This window comes from Kryptolebias marmoratus, linkage group LG22, assembly GCF_001649575.2.
Source record: "Kryptolebias marmoratus isolate JLee-2015 linkage group LG22, ASM164957v2, whole genome shotgun sequence".
NCBI classification, from domain to species: domain Eukaryota; kingdom Metazoa; phylum Chordata; class Actinopteri; order Cyprinodontiformes; family Rivulidae; genus Kryptolebias; species Kryptolebias marmoratus.
Window position 1 is genome coordinate 17,680,303 of NC_051451.1, and position 21,242 is coordinate 17,701,544.

At 38.7% G+C, this 21,242-nt stretch overlaps 1 protein-coding gene across 1 annotated transcript; it reads left to right on the forward strand.

The window, feature by feature from the left end:
- Positions 1 to 2,813: 2,813 nt before the first annotated feature.
- Positions 2,814 to 9,829, forward strand: ubac2 (UBA domain containing 2). The gene is made up of 10 exons (XM_017428177.3): positions 2,814 to 3,009; positions 3,241 to 3,365; positions 4,374 to 4,493; positions 4,891 to 4,997; positions 5,364 to 5,487; positions 5,591 to 5,638; positions 6,226 to 6,334; positions 7,285 to 7,427; positions 7,975 to 8,121; positions 8,352 to 9,829. Exons 1-10 carry the CDS (start codon positions 2,979 to 2,981, stop codon positions 8,457 to 8,459), a joined length of 1,062 nt encoding a protein of 353 aa, XP_017283666.1. The 5' UTR covers positions 2,814 to 2,978; the 3' UTR covers positions 8,460 to 9,829.
- The last annotated feature ends 11,413 nt before the right edge of the window (positions 9,830 to 21,242 follow it).

The window sequence follows — 21,242 nt, forward strand, 5'->3', positions numbered from 1 at the left end:
GCATCGCCTGCGTGTGAAGATGTAGAAAATAATCTGGCATTGATTGATTCCGCATCTCCAAAAAAACATGCACGCAGGTATTGACAGGGAAGACAGGAAGGTGGCGAGCAGGGTCACATTTAAGCTGTCTGTTAGGGAAAAATGTTGACGACGCACTCTCTCTCTTTGTGGCTGGACACGGTTTTTTATTTTTTTGCCTCAGTATAACTTTTAGTTATATATGTAACTTTTCTGCTTTCTATTGACTAATTTATTATTTTTGCCTGGATGATTGAATGAAACATAGCTAAATTTCTATTATTTTCTTATTTATTATAAATTGAAGCCCTGTAAGATTTTCTCAATTAGAAATATGTTAAATGTCTATGGCATCTTGACAAAGTAAGAACATTTTCATCATTCAAAGTGTGTGTATGTGTGTGTGTGTGAGGGATCAAATACACTTGTTGTTTAGAAATATTAGATGCAATTTCCTTAAGGAAATACTGTAAAAATTCTTAAGTGACAAGAATATGAACCCTTTTGACGCCCTTAATAATATAAATCACCTTGTTCTCAACCCATTTTTTTCGGTGCCAAGTTCTTTTTTTTCTTTGTTTTTGTCTGCCAGGTTTTCCCCACACAGCCTTGTCTAAATGTCCCGTATGCCACTTCCTGGACACAGGCCGATAAGCTGTGAAGCAGGACTAAAACAATACCTCTGCTACAGGCTATTCTTTCTGAGCACAGAACGGTTGACAAATGAATAGCAATGATTCACGAACGAACGTGTGAATGAGTCATCAGCTTTTCAGATGACCACCTCGGAGGCTGTCTTGACTGAAAAAGATTTAACTTCATTCAGTGCTGCTCTCTCTTTCACCCTCTCCCTGTCTCTCTCACACACACACACACATATCTCACAATTCACTGAGTTGCATTGTCCTGCTGAGAGATGTGTAATGGAAAAGATAAACGGAGGATAAAGCTAAGGTGACAGGCCTGAGGTTCATGTGTGTTTGCGTATTTGCATGTGCGTTCGTGTGTGCGTGCCCGCACACGTGCACGGCACAACAGACCAGCAAACCATCTGCTCATCTCCTCTTAATGAACAAAGCAAACAGCAGGAGTCAAGGCTGTCTCCAAATCTGGAGTCTCTTTATTGGTAAGCACACACAAACACACATCTCTGCACTGTTTAATCTGATTATCTTTGATTGAGAACAGGGGCAAAGCAACCTTTTTAAACCTCACTCCCACATCAGTGACAGAGAAGGTCTGAAACACAATTAGCAAGCTGTTACTGAGCTCTGCTTTGCAGTCACATCTGACCACAGGCAGCCAAATAGACCTAATGGCTGGGAACTAACCAATGGGAACTAATATAACTGCATCTGCAACACTGTTAGACAGCTGTTTGCCATATCTTTTCAAATGTACTTGGATGAAACATAAGCACAGGATCAAATGGCTCGGGAGCAAGAGGGGAACACACGCTGTTTGATGTGAATAAACCTGGCAGCCACTGGATTTTAAAACAAAGCAGAACCTCTGCAAAGGAAGTCTGGCCTTTGACAAGATATGACACCGTGCTCATGAGGCCAGAGGTCCATAAGAAAAAGTCATTAATCTGGACTTTGTGTAGCCATATCCTGCTCAAGACCTCAAGGATAATTAACGCTGTTACAAATCACGTGACTTCAGGACATGAAACATTTCCAGAAATACATATTAAATATTGAGCAATCAGAAAATATAGCTTAAGAAAAAATAGATTTGTGCTCTAGGGCATTGAAATGGCCTGTCTATAGGATCATAAGATGACAACAGGGTGGCATCAGGAGTAAAATGAGAACCCATCAGGAGTATGATTTGGTTATATGATCTGCACTGATGAAACAATGATGAATAGTATAAATCCAAGTTAAAAACAACATTGCCAGATCAGTAGTTTTCAGCCTGGGGATATACTTCTCTAAATGGTGATGGAGAGATAAAATCTTACACATGACGATTACCCTGCTATTATCATTGTGTGGATGCACTGACGTGTAGAGTAAAGGACCTCATGAATCATAAAACATAATATAACTAGCAATAAAATTCTTATGAAAACTCACCGTAATTTCTTTGAGAGCGTGTGTAAATGGTTTACTCAGTTTTTCTGTAGTTTTAATTTTACTTTTGAAAGTGGACACATTAACTCATCTTTAAGATGTTTCAAATGTGCAGAAAATCCCTGATTATACAAATTAATTTGACTTTTTTTTTTTTGATATGATGAATCTAAAAATTGTTTGGGTACAAAATGATAGACATATGTCTTATTTTTCTTTTGTGTTGGGAGTGGGCTGGTATGATTGCAAGTTTGGTCACATTATTGTGTTTCTCCTGCAGCTTTATTTATGTGAGGATTAGGAAGCCGATGTTTATGTCTAAGTTTTGTTGGTGTCTAAGTTAATGTCTATGTTTCGATGCAGCTGACTATAACATGCCAAAATCTTTGGTATGACTTAGCTAAAAAGACTAATCTGAAAAGGGATGAATTATATGATTAAACATTAAAAAATGTTTCAGTAATACTTATTTTCATTTTTGTAAAGAAGCAATAATTATTGAATAGGTGAAGCTCTTATTCTGCTTTTTATCTAGCCAAGAATTAATTAGTTTCTACAGAAACAACATTATTTTATGTAAGCTGTTTCCCTGTGATAACAAGCTTGTATTAAGCAGTTGAAAAGTTCACCAAAAATGTCGAGTAAAAAAAATCCTAAACGCACAGCAACAGCGCCATCTAGCGTTCACCTGTATTCACGCCAGCGTCGAAAAAAACAGACTTGTCCCTTTCGGACTTCCGTAGCCGATTCCTTCCTCCTGTCTCTTCCTCACCGTGGGAACATGGATCCTCTGAACAACTTAATTTCGGTGTTTTGGTGAAAATTTCACTTTGTCTTGGGTTCAGCAGCCTCCCTCCGGATTGATTGTCTCACCTGGACGCCATGTTTAGCACCACCGGCTCACGGGGCCTCTGTAAGTATCACTCCGGGGCTGTCACAGTCTGACAGCTAACTGCTGTTAGCATGCCGCTGTCATTCATTTAACTCTGTCAGTTATCGTTTAGGTTAACTAAGCCTACCCAGTCAACCTAACGACTTAGTTAAGTTCTAGTTGATCAAATAATCTGCCTTAACCGGCTAAGTTTGTCCGCAGAGCCACCGTTTCGTGTTAAACTCGGTTTTGTTTTTTGTATTTTTTACACAGATATGGCTCCTCTGTCTAAAGGCCTTCTGTTGGTTCTTAATGGGCTGACTGTGATGCTGACTCTGCTGCCACAGTACCAAGAGATGTTCGTGTACAACCTGCAGGCTGTCACACAGCAGCACCAGGTTTGTCTGCAGGGCGTTTCTTTCTGCCTGGGATCAGATAACGTCTACTTTCTGTGGATTTTTGCACCTGGGAGAAGCATGCTTTCTGCCATTAAAGAGGCTGATTCTCATTATCAGCAGCACTGAAGTGGATTTTAAAACGTCTTGATTTAATTTTAGCTCAAATCCAGATACCCCAGCTAAAGATTTCACACACATCTGAGGCTTCACCAGTCATTGTGATGTGTGTTATCAAATGACATGATGGCAGGAATCAGAATTACTGCTGGGTAATGCGAATTACATTAATGAAAAAGCAAGGGTCTTGGAGTACACAAAGTGTCATTTTTTTTATTTTTAATAAGCCAGAAGTAGCCCTGTCCATGCCTTAAGGAAAGACTAAAAAACTTAGAAAACATTGGACCAAACAAAGGAGATAAAGTCATCATCATTGCTGCTGCAACATTAAGAAGGCATACATTATTTTCATCCATTTGTCCTGCAGATTTATGTACATCAATATTGTTATGTACATTTATATTAGCATGGATATTAGTGGAGTGTTGGCAACGCATAGCAACATTTATTTATTTTTTTTGACATAAAAGAAGTATTAGTTTATATCCGCAATCGTTTTTTTTTTTTCATGTGAATTTATTTGATTCCTCTTCTGGCCAATATCGGGACCAGTTTGAGAGTCTTCATTCTGGAAATAATAATAGCACATCACCAAATATTTTGTGAAAATAAAACTGTCCAACGCCACCAAAGTGGAGAAAAGTGCACGGCGGGGTCGGAAAATGAAGAACAATTGGGTGAACCAATTGATTTGCTGATAAACCCCAGAAAATGCTGTTGAACCCTTTTTAATATGGTCCTAAAAAAAAAAATTGAGCCTGAAATGTGAGATGCTGTGTAATATATGGGTTATGAATGCTGCATTGTTTTCAAGAAGTATTGTTACACACAGCTATAATCTTCTGTGCTTTAGAAGTCTGTACAGCTCTTCTTCTTCTTTGTGCGCTGCAGGTGTGGAGGTTGTTGTGTGGCCGGCTGATATGTCTGGATGTGAAGGACTCCTTCTGCAGCAGCCTGCTGATTTACAACTTCCGAATCTTTGAGAGAAGGTTTGGAACCAGGAAGTTTGCTGTAAGTCTTAAAGCTAGACCCGAGTAGGCGTACGAGGTCTTCCCAAACGCTTTTATTTTTAATTTACACAGGGGTTTCAGTGGACCCATCCCTCATCAAAATCACATGTAGATGAAAGCACAATTGGAAAAAAGTTCAAATTGAATAAACAAAATAATGTTCCTAGTTGAAATGTGAAATGGAAGGAACATATTGAGTTTTGGACATATGGAGTTTTATTCACAAACTGACTATTTCTTTTTAACATATTCTCACATACAAAACAAGGTTATTCAGAGCTTTTCCTGCAAGATTACACAGACAATAGAAATAGTATAATTTTATTAATATTTTAACAGAAACGAGAACAGTTTACTTCTTCATCTGGCTGACATAATGGTACTGCTCTTTTTTGCAGTCCTTCCTGCTGGGCACGTGGTGTCTCTCTGCACTGGTGGACTTTGTTTTGGCCCAAACCTTCCAGTATGTGTTTGAATATGAAGTGAAGGAACTGCCTGCAGGACTGTGAGTATTGTCTCTCTCCTATATACCTCTGTCACCTTTCTGTTTTGTTAATTTCGTGATGTTTTAGGGCGATGTTTCAGTTTTGTGCCGCTTAAAATGAAAACCTTTAACCACAAAACAGAGCAGTAGGAGTCCTGGGCAGAATAAATTTTGTAATTTGTGGGTTTTGAATGTTAGAGAACTGTGATGCAACATTTATCAATCTTCACAATCGGAGGGACTTTGAAGAATCTTGACGGACTTAATGAAATGATTAGCTATTATTTAGCGAATCTAAAGACACGTTTTTCTTAAATTCCTTGACACATGTACTACAGAAGTGTTCATATTTTCATCTGTTGTTTTTTTGAATCCCTCCATCCACAGGCTTGCTCCCGTCTTTGCTCTGTTTGTGCCTTTCTACTTGTCGATCCCCAGGATGCCAGTCACCCAGATCCTGGGCCACATCCAAATCACCAACAAGTCTCTGGTTTACATCGTAGGCCTGCAGGTGAGCTTCCGTGCTCTGCTGCTGCGCCCGCTTTGGCTGCACACAGAAACTGTACCCGTTTTCCAGCGGGTTTCATCTTCACGTTTTGTTCCTCTCTCGTCAGCTGCTGACTTCCAGCCCTTTCATGTGGCTCCTTGCACTCAGCGGACTGGTGAGGAACCGATATTTCTGTTATTTCCCCATCTGTCTAGGAGGTGTGCTGGTATTAAAACTGGAGCAAACGGTTTACAATGTAGCCCTTTTTTCTATAAAAGGTATAGATTTTTAAAAAATGCATATTTAATAGGATTCAGTAAAGTTCTTAGGCAGATCGTAACATCCCTGAATTAGACAGCAGTCATTGTGCTCTGGGACTGGAGGAGGGAGGATTCCTGAAAGATGAGTCAAGTTAGTCGATGCTCAGAATGGAGCCACCAGAGGAGCACGTCTCTGCAACCTAATGCAGTTTAAACCTTCCCATTTTTAAAGTAAAGCAAATGCTGTCAATGAGGATTATTTATGTTGCAACAGATGGTTATTTAGCCAGAAAACTATCCGCATAGCAACGTGATACGCTGCTTGTTTGCAACACTCTGTTGCAAAACAGACATTCTTCCATTTTGCAACACAGTCCATCTAAATGTCTGATTTTATTTAGTTGGTATTTCTTTGATTGTACTCCCTTTTCCCCTGTCCTACATTATGGATTTCCTGATTGTAAAACCACTCTTTACACATGTCTCTAAATGTGCCTTTCAGGTCTCAGGTGGACTCTACTACTCCAATGTGCTCTGGTTACAGAAGATCCTTTTTGTTCCTGCCTGGGTGTCTTACGTTGGACGTTATATTCTGGAGCCACTCTTTTCAAGTGAGTCCAGCTGCTGAAGTCCGTTTATATGAATCCTGTGTACGCTTTGTTTGGTTTGCACTGTGACCAGCGTTACAGAGCCTGATATGGAGTTCTCTCAGTGTCAGTAGTTGTTTTTAGCATTTGTAAAGTGCTTTGAGGCAAAACACTGGGTTCGTCAAAGAGCCCAGTGTTTTAGTTTGCACTTTACAGCACAGAGAGGTAGATCAGAACCGTTTTTACCTTCGTTAGAAGAAGTCAATCCAGATCATCGGATCAGGAGTTACAGAGGAATCCAGGAATCTACTAATGCTGGTGTTCTTGAGTTCAGCGTCAAACACTCGGCGGTGATTCATTCGAGCTGCAGAGAGAACGCCACTGTTCCCCTAAAAGAGCTCCTGCGTTTTATTAAAGGTCACGTTAACAAGTCAGAAGGCTGTAGAAAGTCTGGAGACCAATAATGCGTCCTCTCTTCTCGTCTGTGCCGCAGAATGAGAATTTATGATTGAAATCATTTGACTGATGGTGTGCCTTTTTAGTGTAATACATTACTTTTATTTCTCAGCCTTTTCATGAAACTGTTCATATTTTATGTTTAAGCTTAAGTAGCTGCTAATCTGTTCTTTAATGTTCTGTACAACTACAGTATTTAATCTTTTGAGCTGTAAAAACTGAACCCATCTGCCTGTCGGTGCTTGATGATGCTAATTTTTTATCTTTATTATAATTTAATAAGTGAAATGAAGCGTGATAAGAGTAATTTAGTCTTGGGCCCGCCATGTTTCTGTGTTCAAAAGGCGCTATTTCAGCTGTCCTTTCATGATATGAATAAGTTGGAATTCACCTCGACATGTAACTCTTCCAAATTTTTCCGAAAACTTTTTTTTTTTCTTCTCCTAGTAACGTCCAAGTGTTTAAAGCGTTTCTTTTTTTGTCTGCATATTAATGTTCTGACATGTGTAATTGTCAAGGCTCCCAGCCGACCGATGAGACTCCTCTGGGGATGGGGGCTACTCTGGACATTCAGAGGCAGCAGAGGATGGACCTGCTGGACCAGCAGCTGCTGCTGGCTCAGTACAACGAGGCCCGGAGGAACGCCAGACACCAGCCGCAGGTAGACGAGGTCCACCGGTCGTAAATCATCAATCATCAATCATCATCCCTTCGCTTTAACATTTAACTGAGTTTCTGTGGTGATTTTACCTTTTAATGTGTAAATGCTGAATGGAACTGTTTTACTAATTTGTACGTTTAGCTAGGGTTTTCTATCCATTAGCGAATGTTTTGCTAGTTTTAGCTTTTATTTATCATTTTGCTAATTTTATTTTTTAGCTACTGTTTTGCTCATTTAAATTTTTATCTATATTTTTACTCGCTGTCTTTTAGCTACAGCTTTGATCATTTTAACTTTTAGCTGCAGTTTTACTACATTTAGTTTTTAGATATGGTTTTGATAATTTTAGCTCCTGTTTTAATGATTTTTAACTTCTTTTCTGCTTGTTTAAACATTAACAATTCATTCCTTAACAAAGTTCAGTGAAGCCATTCGTCACTCAGCGCTTTTTGCAGAAAATGCAGTTTATCTTGTGCGGTTATTTTTCATGCTTGCTTTCATTATATTGCAACTCAACCTGATTGCTTGGTGTTGTGTGTTTGTGCAGGCCGGGTTGTTGCAGTGGACCAGGCTGTTCCCATCCCTGAGGCACAGAGGACAGAACCGACCCCCGACGCAGCCCCACCCTCAGGCTCAGACACATCAGTCCACACAGCCGCCATTACTAGAAAACTCCCCTGTCGCGGAGGAGCAGGTGGGGGTCGGCACGGTTGCGTGCTTTAGTTTTGCACCCTTTGCTGGTATTCTCTACGATGATACTCGTATATTTAATGTCAGTCTGAAAAGAATAAGTCTCCGCTCACTCTTGCAAACCAAAACATGTTGTTCTGGTTGATCTGTGTCACTGTTTGTGCTAGCCACTCTGACAGATTTGTCTTCTGCAGCCAACGGATTGTTTTTTTTTTGTTTTTCCTTTCCCCACAGGTTGCGCGGCTGGTGGAAATGGGCTTTTCCAGGATCGACGCCCTCGAGGCCCTCAGAGCTTCAAATAACGACATTAATATGGCAACTAACTTTCTCCTGCAACACTGAGGGAAAAGATAAGTGAGGTAAATTAAAATAAATAAATAAAATAAAATAAAAATGATGAGTGAAGACAGCAGATGAAAGAATCAACCACAACAGAAAAGCAGAATGGAGACAAATAGTTGCACAGAACCAAAGAAAAAGAACGCAGGAGAGAAATTGTACAGATCATTTGGAGGCAGTGTCGCTGCTCCCTGAAGTAACCTGAGCTGAGGCCGATCGCAGGCTGGTTAATGAAGAAGTATGAAGCACAAAGTGAAAGACATTCATGTCGTAGCTCTCTGACAGCCATACAAGACAGACGAGTGAGAGCTCTAACCCCCAAATAACAGGTTTGGGCTTTCTGTGTACGACACATTCAAAATATTAGTTTCCAGAACAATATGGTGAAATATTTCTTACATTTAAGCTGATGTTGAACCCCACAGATCAGCTGATGTCTCTACAGTTTTATGTTTCTGATGTTTAAAGTGCCACTTTCAAAATTTTTGAAGCTGAGTTTTATGGATGATAATTAGAAATCGTAAACAAAAATATACCCGGTTTTAAAAACAACGCGTCAGAGAAAGATTTAAAGAAACGCCCACTTGTTGGGAGAATTTCGCAGCAGCTAATAACAGCAGAAGGTTGAATTCTCCACAGGAAGATGAAGGAGTTTGAAGGATCTTTGAGCGTCGCAAGCAGTTTCACCGTGATTTCACCACGCGGTTGTCTGCTGTCGGGGCTCCGTGGACGTAGCAGGGCTGAGCCTTTTCGTGTTTTAACGCAGCGGTTACCCTGACTGACGGGAACTTAACGAGCCACGCTTCTTTGGAGCCGACTGGTTTGGCTCACTTTTCCTCTGCAAGTACGCCGTCGTGTAAACGAGGCCACGTGGCAGGATGCCGGTCAGAGGGGCTTTCTCAGGGTCTGTCAGGCGACTTGTTTTGTCAGTAACATCCTTTTTTTTTTTTACAGATGTGAGTGCACAGCCGCATACGGTGCACCCTGTCAGGATTTATTTATTCTGTCTTAACTGAGTTCTCCTCTTTTGGCACTCCTGTCTGAATCATCAGTCTTAAAGATTTGTTGGTATTTATTATGCAATATCACTACGAGAGAAATTTATGGAAACTATGCACTGCATAGAATCTACTTTGTGTAAATAAACTCACATGCGAGAGAAGTAATATTGCAGCCACTGTGTATTGATGTCAAAGGCTAGTTTTATATTTTGTGCATAACATTATATGACCACTTAAATGGGTCGTTCATGGGCGTATTTTTGAGAGTGACAACTGAATATTTGCGATGAGGGGTTAGTTGCATGGACAACTTTCTGGTGTACTGTAATGGCTTAAAATTGATCTGTGGAATAAATTAACCCTTTGACTGAATTTTATTTGTTGACTTGTATACCTTTTATTTAAAATATGTTTTAGTGTATTTTTTTTGCATTTATAACCCTTTCTCTAAAGTTTTAAGTCACTGAAGCATGAGAAATCAAGCCACCTGAAATATATATGCAGAGAGCATAAAATTCCTTAAAGCAGAGTTAAATATTCTTGTTTATTCACACTATTTGGTTTCTGGAAATTAAGATTACAGGACAAAATTGATGTAAACTCCAAGAAATACCTACATAAAGAGATAAGTAAAATAACTTAAGCTTTTGAAGTAAACATTAAGAGGAAATTAGAATTTGACATCATGCCAAATAGTTGCTAAAACATCTATTTATTTATTCCAAATCATGTTAAGTTCCTGGTCCTATTAGTTGGTTGTAACAGTGGTCTGAATTGTGATAGTAATTGGTATAATTGCTCAGATTTTTTTTGCAACAAAATAAAATAAAGTCCTCATTATTTCGGTTTTGAGAATGAGTCCAAACCAGAGGTGGGCATCATTCTGTTTCTACTGGACCTCATTCAGCCAATTAAAACAATTAAAGGGTCACTGGGAAGCTTGAACTTTAGTTTGCAGGCGGTACAATGATTCATAGAGACGATTCAGAGTTGCATGTGAGGAAAAGGAACAGGAGATTGCAGAAACAGAATCTGCCCACTTTTCTGATTTCATCACTTGAAGAACAAAACTGGTTAATCTGGAACATATTACAACATTGCATGGAGTAAAAAGCCTTTTTTTATAGTAAATGCATAAACTCAGTAACATAGCTAGCAAACACTTGATCTTAAACAAATTTTAATTTTAAATTAAGACAGAAAAGCCTTATAAGCCTACAAAAATCCAAAAGTGGTGTTCCTATCATTTTGGGGGGAGTTGACAGTTCTTCAAGGATTACGCTGTTGGGGTACTGCTTTTCAACACACGATGACACTTTCAAATTAAAATAAAAAGCACTGAACCTATTTCCGCCATCCAGAGGACACGTGATTCAGTTTCTGTTTGAGCTGTTTGTTAGTTGTCACCAATCAATATGAAGTTTATTGTGACGTTTGACAACCTTCATCCGAAAAAAAAACTCAAACCAAAGCATATTTTTAAATGAAAGGAACGTGTTTTTAACTGTGAGCTGCTGAGTACCATTAAGAAATATTCGTCAGCTGTTTTTTGACAACTGGCATTTAACGATGGAGAACACTAATGAATGTTAAATTGTTTCTCAGAAGAAGGAAAAAAGAATCCACCTGTTCATGCTAAGCTCCCTTTTGTCACCAGATGGAGACATTGAGCGAGACGTGCTGTGTTTGTCTCCAGATATCGCTCTGCCACACCCACCTGCTCCACAGACAGCTCCACAGACAGCCACGCTCCAGGGCGGTTAAATATCAGTGCAGGGGATTTATGCACATCCTTAAATAACACTGTCAAAGCCGTATGGTTTGACAGTTATTTCATAAGCGCAAACAAACCAAACTACTCCATATATATTTTTTTTATCCCACATATTTTGCAGTCTCAGCTCCTCTGAACCCCAACAGTCACATGTTGTTTTTATTAAAAGGCCTCCTGAGTGCACCGTGGCACGGTTTCATTCAGGCTGATGATGAAACCTTTCATGCCCTGAGATGATTAATGGCTTCCACACTGAAAAGCACATTAAACCAGAACAACTGATGTCTTCTCTTTGTCATTGTGCTTTAGTTTCAGATTAAGGACAGAAATAAAATAAAATAATATATATATATATATATATATATATATATATACGTGGGAACATCGGCAACAAAATGGGGACTTCAGATTTTCCAGGCTGTCCCCTTGTCTTTGCGGAAAAGCCCTTAGCTTTTAAAGTACAGCCAACTGAAGCCTGAAGCGTCAGCAGTTGTGTGGAGTTATTTGTCATTTCAGGTTAGCCAGTTGTAACTCTATTAACCAAAGGCTACGCTTTACTGTAGTCCTGTATCATGATAAACTGCTGCTGCTGCGAGGAAACAATGTGCTGTCCACTTCTGCTGCAAAGTGAGGAGTTTCTGTTGGGTTTTGCTCAGTCATGTACTGTGTGCGTGACAGATTTAATTATTCACAAAAAGAAATATTAATGTAGCAGATAGATGAGGATAAGGAAGGGTGATAACCTTTCTTTAACTTACCACATATTAAGTTCCACATATAAAGCAGGGGCACCAGATCAGAGTGACCAAACAACAGACTGATTATATCTCTTAGAAACTCCCTATTATTATCAGATATCATCAGCTGAAGCTGAATTCATGAATCACAGGGAAACTCTTTATCATAATATTTACACAGAGTAAGGAGGAAACTTAATTTTGTCTTTGAGGTTTTAATACAAAAATAAAACTAAATCAAGAAACTGGAATCGACAAAAATAATTAAGGTGACACAACACAAATAAGACTAACTCTAATAGTTTAGGGAATATTCTTCTGAGTAATGACTAGTTAGTAACTACTTTGAATGAGGATTTGGTGATGTTGGTGAGGAAGCAGCTGATACAGCAGGAGTCGGGAGACGTGCAAACTACAGCAATTCTTTCTGATCAGTATGAAAAGTTTTTTCTTAACCTAAATTTCTCTTTACAGTTTTCTCTTTCTTTATCTTTTGTCTGCAGGACTTAAAAAGACACTGAGTAAAAAAAAAAAAAAGAAAGTTGTTATTTTCAGGTTACAAAATACAATGAAGACAAAACGAGCTGAAGAAGATCTTCACACGACGAACTACAACGAACTGACTGCAAAACACACTGACTGGCAGCCACCCACCAAGGCTTTCTCCTCAGTTCAGGGACATTCAGATTGCTGGGGGAGTTGAAAGACCTTGGGGTGAGCAGAGAAGGCTTTATTTCACTCTGTCCAAAGGTTCTTTTACTCATAACTGAACACAGTCTTCCTGTAAGACAAGAGAAAAGGTTTGTTAAAACACTTGAATAATTTCCCATATTGACTATTTGCACACAAGTAATGATCAATAATCATTTATCATAGTTCAACAGGTTTCATAATCAAACATATTTCATTTTAACAATAACTCTTGCTTTTCTTCACAAGCCTTAGGAAAGCATGTAAACAATCTGTGAATAACCAATTAGAGGTCCACAAGTGTACACACGTGTCCCAAAACAATCAAGATTCACTGAAGGTCAGAGGTCATTAAAAAAGGTGCTTATTCATGTTACACTGATTATATTAATAATAATAATAATAATAATAATAATAATAATAATAGTTGCTTTCACGTCTTTCATGCGTGAAACAGTCAGTTTTTGAGGCTGGAAGATGTGTTGTTCCCCTGACATCTTGGAAAGGAGTTTTAGATGATCATTTTACCCAGAAATTTCTAAACTTGAATAACATTCACCAGGCCACTTGCACTGTACTGGTTCACTTGAATGCAATTAAAACAAACAATAAGGCTTATCCAAAGGATTTATTGTTTCGAACTATTATAGAATGATTTTTTTTGTGTACAATTATTATTATTATTATTACCACACCTGGTACGTTTAAAAGTTGGGTGTAGCCAGGGAGGTCCTTGCTTCAAAGCATTTAAAAATTAAAGGCCTGTTCTTTGAAGGACTGCATATCGAATGCCACCTCGTATGGCAAAGTTTTAAACTGAGATCATCTTATGTTGATGCACAAACACACACACAGACACAACAAACTCATGATCTCCTTCCTTTGCCTTTTTGGCAGTGGGTGACAAACATTTCTGTAAAAGCATCAACTTCTTTCAGTTCTTTGTAATTTCTTTCCTCTTTACAATCTAATTTTGAACAACTGATGCATAATTTGAAGTCAAAAAAACAAAAATTGAACTTCGATAATAATAAATGTTTGCTGATTTATGACGGCTTAACTATCGTATATTCAGCGTTTAGAACAGAGGAAGGCTCACAGGTTCCGAACAAAGATAACAAAGGTCACCCACAACACTAACCTTAAAAAAGCAGAAAATAAAAACAAAATTCTCCTCTATAAACAGCTAATCCATTATTAATGTCATTTTCGTTTCGTTTAACAGCTTTAATTTTTAGGTATCTTGCTGAAAAGTGTACCATTCATGCAGGGAATGCAGTTTTCCCCCATCAGTTGTATTATTTAGTGTTCTCTATGACTGAATTGTTTGCTGATGCATTGCTGCTGGCATGCGTGCATCACTTCAAACGCCCGGAGGTCATCACCAGCTCCAGCACCGTGTCCGCTATATTCCCTCACCAGCTCTGTTGCCATGGTGAGCGCATGTCGTTTTCTGCGGTTGCTATGGGGACTTTGTATTACAGCCTACTGCCTGCTCTCATCATGTTTCTGCATGATCATTTATATGCCTCTTGTACACTGATGATTTTTATTTTATTTTTTTTAAAAACATTACCAGTACAGGAGACTGCCCTCAGGGATTGCCTTTCTGCCGAAACGTGCCCCATTAAATCTGTTGCTGTTTCAAATGACATATCAAAACATAGGAATGTCTTTCTCTCTGTGACTTTGCATGTTTTTATTGCCTAAAAAACAATCCCCCCCCCAGATGAATAAGTGTCATTTAGAGCCATAAAGGCCCAGTAGTGAATTCACAGCTGTGAAAAGCAAGAATGCTCGATGCCTCCTACTGCTACTCGTAAAAGTCAAGCTTTTTCTCATTGAGATAATGACATCATTTATTTCCCTGATTCACTTTAACAATTGCAGTCTATTTTTTATTTTCTCACACTGGGTGTTGTGCCATTGCAAGTGCGTTTCCACGTGCACGCATGAGTCACAACGTGCCTCGTGCGGGGCTGTTTGCAGGACGCAGAGCAGGCCGCCGCAGATGTTTTCGTCGAGACATTTTTTGCAAGAACTTCGGAGTTACTGGAGCGCGACGCCGCACCTGCCCTCGGGCCGGTGAGGAGTCTGGCGTTTCATTTCCAAAGTGTGCTGACTCCTGTAAGCCACTTGTGATCTGTTTAGTCTGAGCTTGCTCCTGTTACATCAAAGGGGAAGCAATGTTCTTTAATCATTAGGGCTTGGCCAAGTTCACTCTAGGATCTGTGGCTTGGTTAAACCTGTTTTTGTGTTCCAGTTGTGATGACAGTTTGGGAACGTCTCTCTCCTTTTATCTTGCGGCTGTCTTATTTTATTATCGCCCACGGCTGAAAGGCGAATGTGGACGATGATGTTTTTTTTTGTTTTACGTGTTTGTGTTTTTTGTGTGCGTGCCTGTCTGTTACCAAAACATCTCATTCGTTAACTGACAAATTAATGAAACTTGCAGTTAATAATTAGATGTACATCTACAACTGATTACCTTTTGGAGTCAACCTGATTAAAGATGGCCGCCACAGCCATCTGACCTTAAAATACATAGATAGCTCTAACTCTAAATGTACAAATATTGACCTAGGATTTAATGTGGTAGTAGCTTGGATTGAGTCCCAACAGATTGCATTTTTTTTTTACAATTTTGCTATTGGCAATTCACATTCAACTCTGTCTGTATGTTAGCGAAATATCTCAACCACTGGACAGATTTTAATGAAAATTTTAGGGAAAAAGAAACATTGACTGTCTTTACAACTGGTTGACTTTCCAATTCAAGATGGCCGCCACAGCCAATTAACCAGTTAAACTCAAGAATAGCTATAGCTCAGTCAGTGTTGAACACATTATGCTAAAACTTGGTGTGGTAGTAGCTGAGAGTCATTCACAGCACATACTTCCCACAGCATTGCAGGAGATTGTGCATAATGTTATTTTCAAAAATGGCTACAGTTCAGTCATTTCTCAACATGAAGAGAAAATTCTGTCACGAAAGGAGCGGGGCCGGTATTTATTCCTTCAGGAAATGCTAAGCCTTTAATTCTGCATGTTGATATCTCTCAGAAGATCTGCGCAGACACACAGTGCCTAAAATTAGTCACTAGAAATTCACAATTTCATGAACTGCTCAGCTGGAGTGCTGACATTTGAGATTGCAGATTTTTGTGGAATCCGTCACCGACTCCAGGTTTTTTTTTTTTTTGGTTTTTAATTTCGGTCCAATAACTCTAAGATCATCACAAGAGACCGTGAACAGCCACTGAGCTGGCGCTGTGCTTGTCCTTGTCTATACAAATTTTAAAAAGCTTTGGAAGCTGTTGTTCTTCCACTACTAAGACTACACCGACAGTCTTTTGATGTTTCAACAAAAATGGGAAGATGAGAAAAGCTTAAAGGTCGTGTCAGGAAAAAAAAAAGAAGGGTTTTATAGACAAGAAAAGAGAATAAAGCTTGTCTGTCTGAAAGGAACATCATCTGAAAGTTATGAGATTTCTTTGAGGCTTTTATCCTCTCTCGGTGTTCCTTTCACTTCATTTCCTGTTGGGCTGCACTGATGAAAATCTGATACACCACGGATACTCTCAGTGAAATTTACAAGCGAGGAATACTGACAGCAACTGAGCCCCATAGCCTTCTTCTTCACTTTAAAACTAGAACCTGCTCTTTCCTTTGGGCCAGCGAAGCACTCTGTACACTCCCAGGAATCCCTCTGTATCCTCTGACCTTTAATAAGGTTCAACTCTTCTGTAATTGTACACACTCAAGGTATGGCATGAGCACATGCCTTATGAGCGTGGAGCGTTTATTTTTATGCATCTGTATGCATGTCTGTGCCTATAAATGTGACGCACACAGAGTCCCCATTGAGATCTCCAGTTAAGGTGAAGGTGTTAAGCCGCTGAAAGTTTTCTATTCTGCTGCTTGTCTATGTGAACTCTGCACACTTACAAACGCTCCAGCAGATCCATTACATCCGCTCCAAAACCGACTTTGCTAAACACTTCCGACATTGTCTTGACTGTGGAAGCGTCCAGCTGTTGGTCCATTTATCACGGAGGCTTTGAGCTGATTCTGGCTGTCTTTCTGCACCACTGACAAACAGCAAAGAGATGTTTCCTTGACTCAACAGCTATTAGGGAGGCCTTTTTCAGCAGACTGGTCTTCTTTTTACACTCGCCTGTTCCTGCTTGTGGGTTTTTGTGCTCCATTAGTCTAAGAAGTTTGCATTGACCATCCTGTTTTAGTCTTTGCAGCCTGCCAGCACACTTCTGCAGACACCTTTTTTTATTTTCTCCCCCAAAATGCAGTGATGTCAAATAGCCAAATCACACACGGTAAGGGCGTGGGACAACTAGAATCACAGGTAATTAATAAAGTCAAAAATCTGTCTAAAGCTTTGATCAGGACTATAACAGATTATCGTATGACTATAGAAGATGTTGGGATGTGCATTTAGTTTTACCTTTGCTGACCAAATCTTTTCACAAGGATAAAATTATGCATCAACAGGACTTAAGATATTGAAATGCTTTTAAAACCACAAAAGCAACACTTTGGAAAAGCTCCATATCATCAATACATTCATTATAAAAACTACAAAAGCAACAACAAAAAATAAACACAAGAAACATACATTAAACCAGACTACTGTAATCCAAAGGGTAACAACTTTATTTCTAAAATAAAAAATAATTTATTACATATTCAGTGCTCATTCATGCTTATAGCACATGTACCACTTATCTAATATGAACAAGAACGTTGGTCTGTGGAGAAAATAACCATAACAGAACTACATTGAACCAAGTACTGTACTTGAGTACAGTTTTATGCTTCAACTACACAATACTGAATTTCAGAAAAACTCTTTGCTTGAAAAATATAAATATAAGATTTTTCTCCCATTGTGATTAAAATAACATTTTGGAATATGACACATGGTTTAATTTTTCTTTTATCGTCAAGTCAAAACATTTTGGTTTAACTTCTGAACAAAGATATAAGATAAGAGATTTTTTTTCAGTGCAAGTCTTTTAATTGAGAATTTTCCACATCTGGATCACAACATATTAGTAAAGTTTCCTAACACTCTTTATATTTGGCCGCAAACCAAACTACTGGATGGACTAAAGATTTGACCAAATAAACAAAGTTTGAGGGATCATAAAATGAGTTAAATTCACATCTTAGGAGCAATTCCTCTGGCAGATTTAAAGATGATTTAAAAGGTTTGCAGATCCAAGTATGTCTGTGTTCCTGTTTTAGAACTGAGATGTTGCATGGTTGTTAGAACAACAAAACAGGATGAGTCAAATTTATTTGAATGTCCAAACTATTTCCAGCTTCTCTCATGGGGAAACTAACAAAACCAAGTAAGGAATTACTTTGGGCTAATTAGAACTCTGTAATATATATTTTGTGAGAAAGAGTACAAATATATTTTAAAAATCTATTATTTGTCCAAATGGACAATCATGCCAGTAAAACTGAAGAAAAAATATTTCCATGATAAAATCTGTAGAATCATGTCTGTTTGAATGAATGATTTACACAGGAAATTCGATGTGTGTTAAATTAAAATGTGTTTATAAATTAACAATGAGCTAATCTAGGTCCACATTGAAGTGTTATTCATTGGTTTTGGGTGATTAAAAGTACAACTGTTGCTAAAAATATATTCACGCCAAGAAAAATGTTCTCACCTTCGGTGTTTTTCTGTTTCTGCTTCTTTTTTCCACATCTGCATTCAGGTGTGCTCCTACACTTTGATCACTTCACTGTTGGGAATAAGATACCAGAGAGCTCTCAGCCTTCTTTCAGTCATGTTTAAACACAAAGAGACCCCTCCCACTCCCTTTTTAGTGTGTGCTGATTCACAACGGTCTGGAGCCAGCCGGCTCTGGAAGCCTGTCTCCATGGAGACAAGGGTGGGAAGAAGAGTGATGATGTTGCTGGCAGAACAGCGGTCCTGAGTAAACCACGAGTTTCACTGTGTCTTTATATGGATGTGCGGTTTCACATGAGACAAACAGAGAAACAGATTAGGGTTATTTTCCCAGTTGAAATCATGGTTGTTTTGGTCGTCTGGCTCTTCAGGCGAGGTGGATTTCGAGGATGTGACCAGCCAGATCTGAGCAGAAAGGCAAACAGCTTGTGTTTATGAGCACAACATTGATTGACGGTACAGGTTGTGGCAAGCAAAGAATGATGAATTATGTGTGATATGCATAATGTCAGATATTCAGATTATAGACAGCAACACGAGGAGCAGCGACATTTCCCAAATGACTCTCAAACTGATATGTCAAAATAAAGCCTTGACCACATTTTAAATCCTTTTGACAACAGCTGGCTTACAGGTGAAAAATATCTGAAACCAGCAATAAGTCCCCAGCAGAGCTTTTATGTTTAGAGCAACAAAACAGGAACACAAATAGAAAACCCATATTAAAGGTCTGTATTACTGCAATTTCCAGAGGCAGCTTTCATTTAAAGGCTTAGTGGAATGGGGAAATATGTTATTAGGAGTAAAATGAAGATTTTTGAATGTTTTAAAAGTTATTTCTCTCCTGAAATCCTCTCTGTTTATCACTTTGAATCTTAAATACCACAATTTGGTGAATGCAGACCAAACAGAACTGATCGAAGTGATGACAATAATGCATTCGAACAAGGCTTTGACACCTAAAACACTGTTTTGTTGACCTACTGCCAACCTGCCTCATTAGATTTAAGCTGAAAGCTTTGACTCCATGACAGTGGAGAGGTGTAAATGCCAATTTTGCAGTGGGTGGAGGTGGAAAGTGAGGGGGAGAGGTTAGTCATTGTTTGGGATGAGGCATGCTTATTTATGAGATGTGTAAAGATTTTTATTATAAGTGGCACAGAAGTTGAAATGTAATTGTCATCCTCATAGTCAAAGGTTAAACAGAAAACATGAGATGTAATATTTATCCGTCAATGTTCTGAAAAAATGACTTAATTGATGTAGTTTAAACTCCTCTTTCAGATTTGTTTCTGTTCTGCTGGTCCAAAAGAAAAAATAGAAAAAAAGGTAAACTTACACTTTTCTACATACACTGACAGAAAAACAACCATGACTTGTCAAATATGAACTAAACTAATACTTCCAGGATTTAATTAAGACTATGTATTGTGCAAAAACACAATATCTGGATGTTATTTCAGTTCTGTAGGAGACATATGTAACTATAAAAACAAACAAAGCAGAACACACTTTATATGGTGGCTTGCCAGCAGAATTCACATATAAAACAAAACAACAACACAATTAACCTCGGCCTTGCATCCTTTTGTCACTTGAATACATATAAATTAATTGAGACAAAATCAATGCAAGAGATTTAAAGACTGCACATTAAAGAGAGATGATAAAACCATAAAAATGACAGTAACAGACAAACTTGGTCCCTTTGGACTTGAACTTTTTTAACTTTACCAAGCCAGGCGCGCTGTGAGCCTGCCATGTGGGACAGGATGTCTGTCATTCGGGTGACTTGGCAAGCAGCTTTCTGCCTTTTTTCCTTGAGTTTATGAGAAGTGTGTCAACAGGTAAGAAGTATGCAAATGTCTGCTGCCAAACAGAAAAAGAAAAAATGTCCGCAGGCTAGTTGCAGTTGCAGTTTCTCTGTATAATAAACGAAGCAGACATCAAAAGCTGCGAGTTCGACTTGATTACCCTACGGTGAATCACATTTGGATTGAAGAATCAGCCGTTTAAGTCAGCTAAAGTTTAGTGCCGCAAGTTCCTATACTTCTAGCTCTAAACTGAATCAGTCTGTACATTTTCAACACATTTCAAAAAAGGTATAAAATGTCCAAGAATGCTTTTGTCGCAGACATTCACGTGAGACACTCTAACTTGTGAAAGCATGAAAACCCTCAGGCTCTCAGGCAGTCTGGGCTGTAACACTGCTTTTTTTTTCTTGTTTTGACAGGTCATATCTTAAAGCCCACATACATAAAATAGCAGCAACTCATATTTATAAAAGACTAAAACAATTTGAAGAACTTTGCGACACAATTGTACAACCTACCTTTAAGCCTATTTGCATGGCAACTTATCTAATAGTCCTCTAATAGTTACAGGTGATCACTTCATTCATAATGTGTGTTTACAAACAAAAATAAGCTGATAAGGAAAGTCTGACACTGAAATCTGTGTTGTGTGATAATGTACAGAGTCTTCATGTGAGATCATCAGTAATCTTTACATCCATTGATGATCATTACTTGTGAGTGAGAAGCTAACATGCTTCAACTACTCTGGTATTTTGCTTTAAAAATAAATTGATGTCTACAGGGTGCAAATTATAGAGTGACAATTGGAGCGTGGGTTGACGTTTTTCATGTGACGGCAATACTTTCCAATATAAGAGCTTCTGACTAAAGATGTGCAGTTATTCCATGGGTTTCTTGTTTTAACATGCCTGCCATCCCACCTCCACTGTAGGTATAGATTCCAAAAAAGTACATTCAATTCACCAGTTCACAGAAAAATCTCTGCGATCAAATGTCACAAACAAAACAGGCCTTCAGCATGCAAGAGCAGATGTTCCACAGT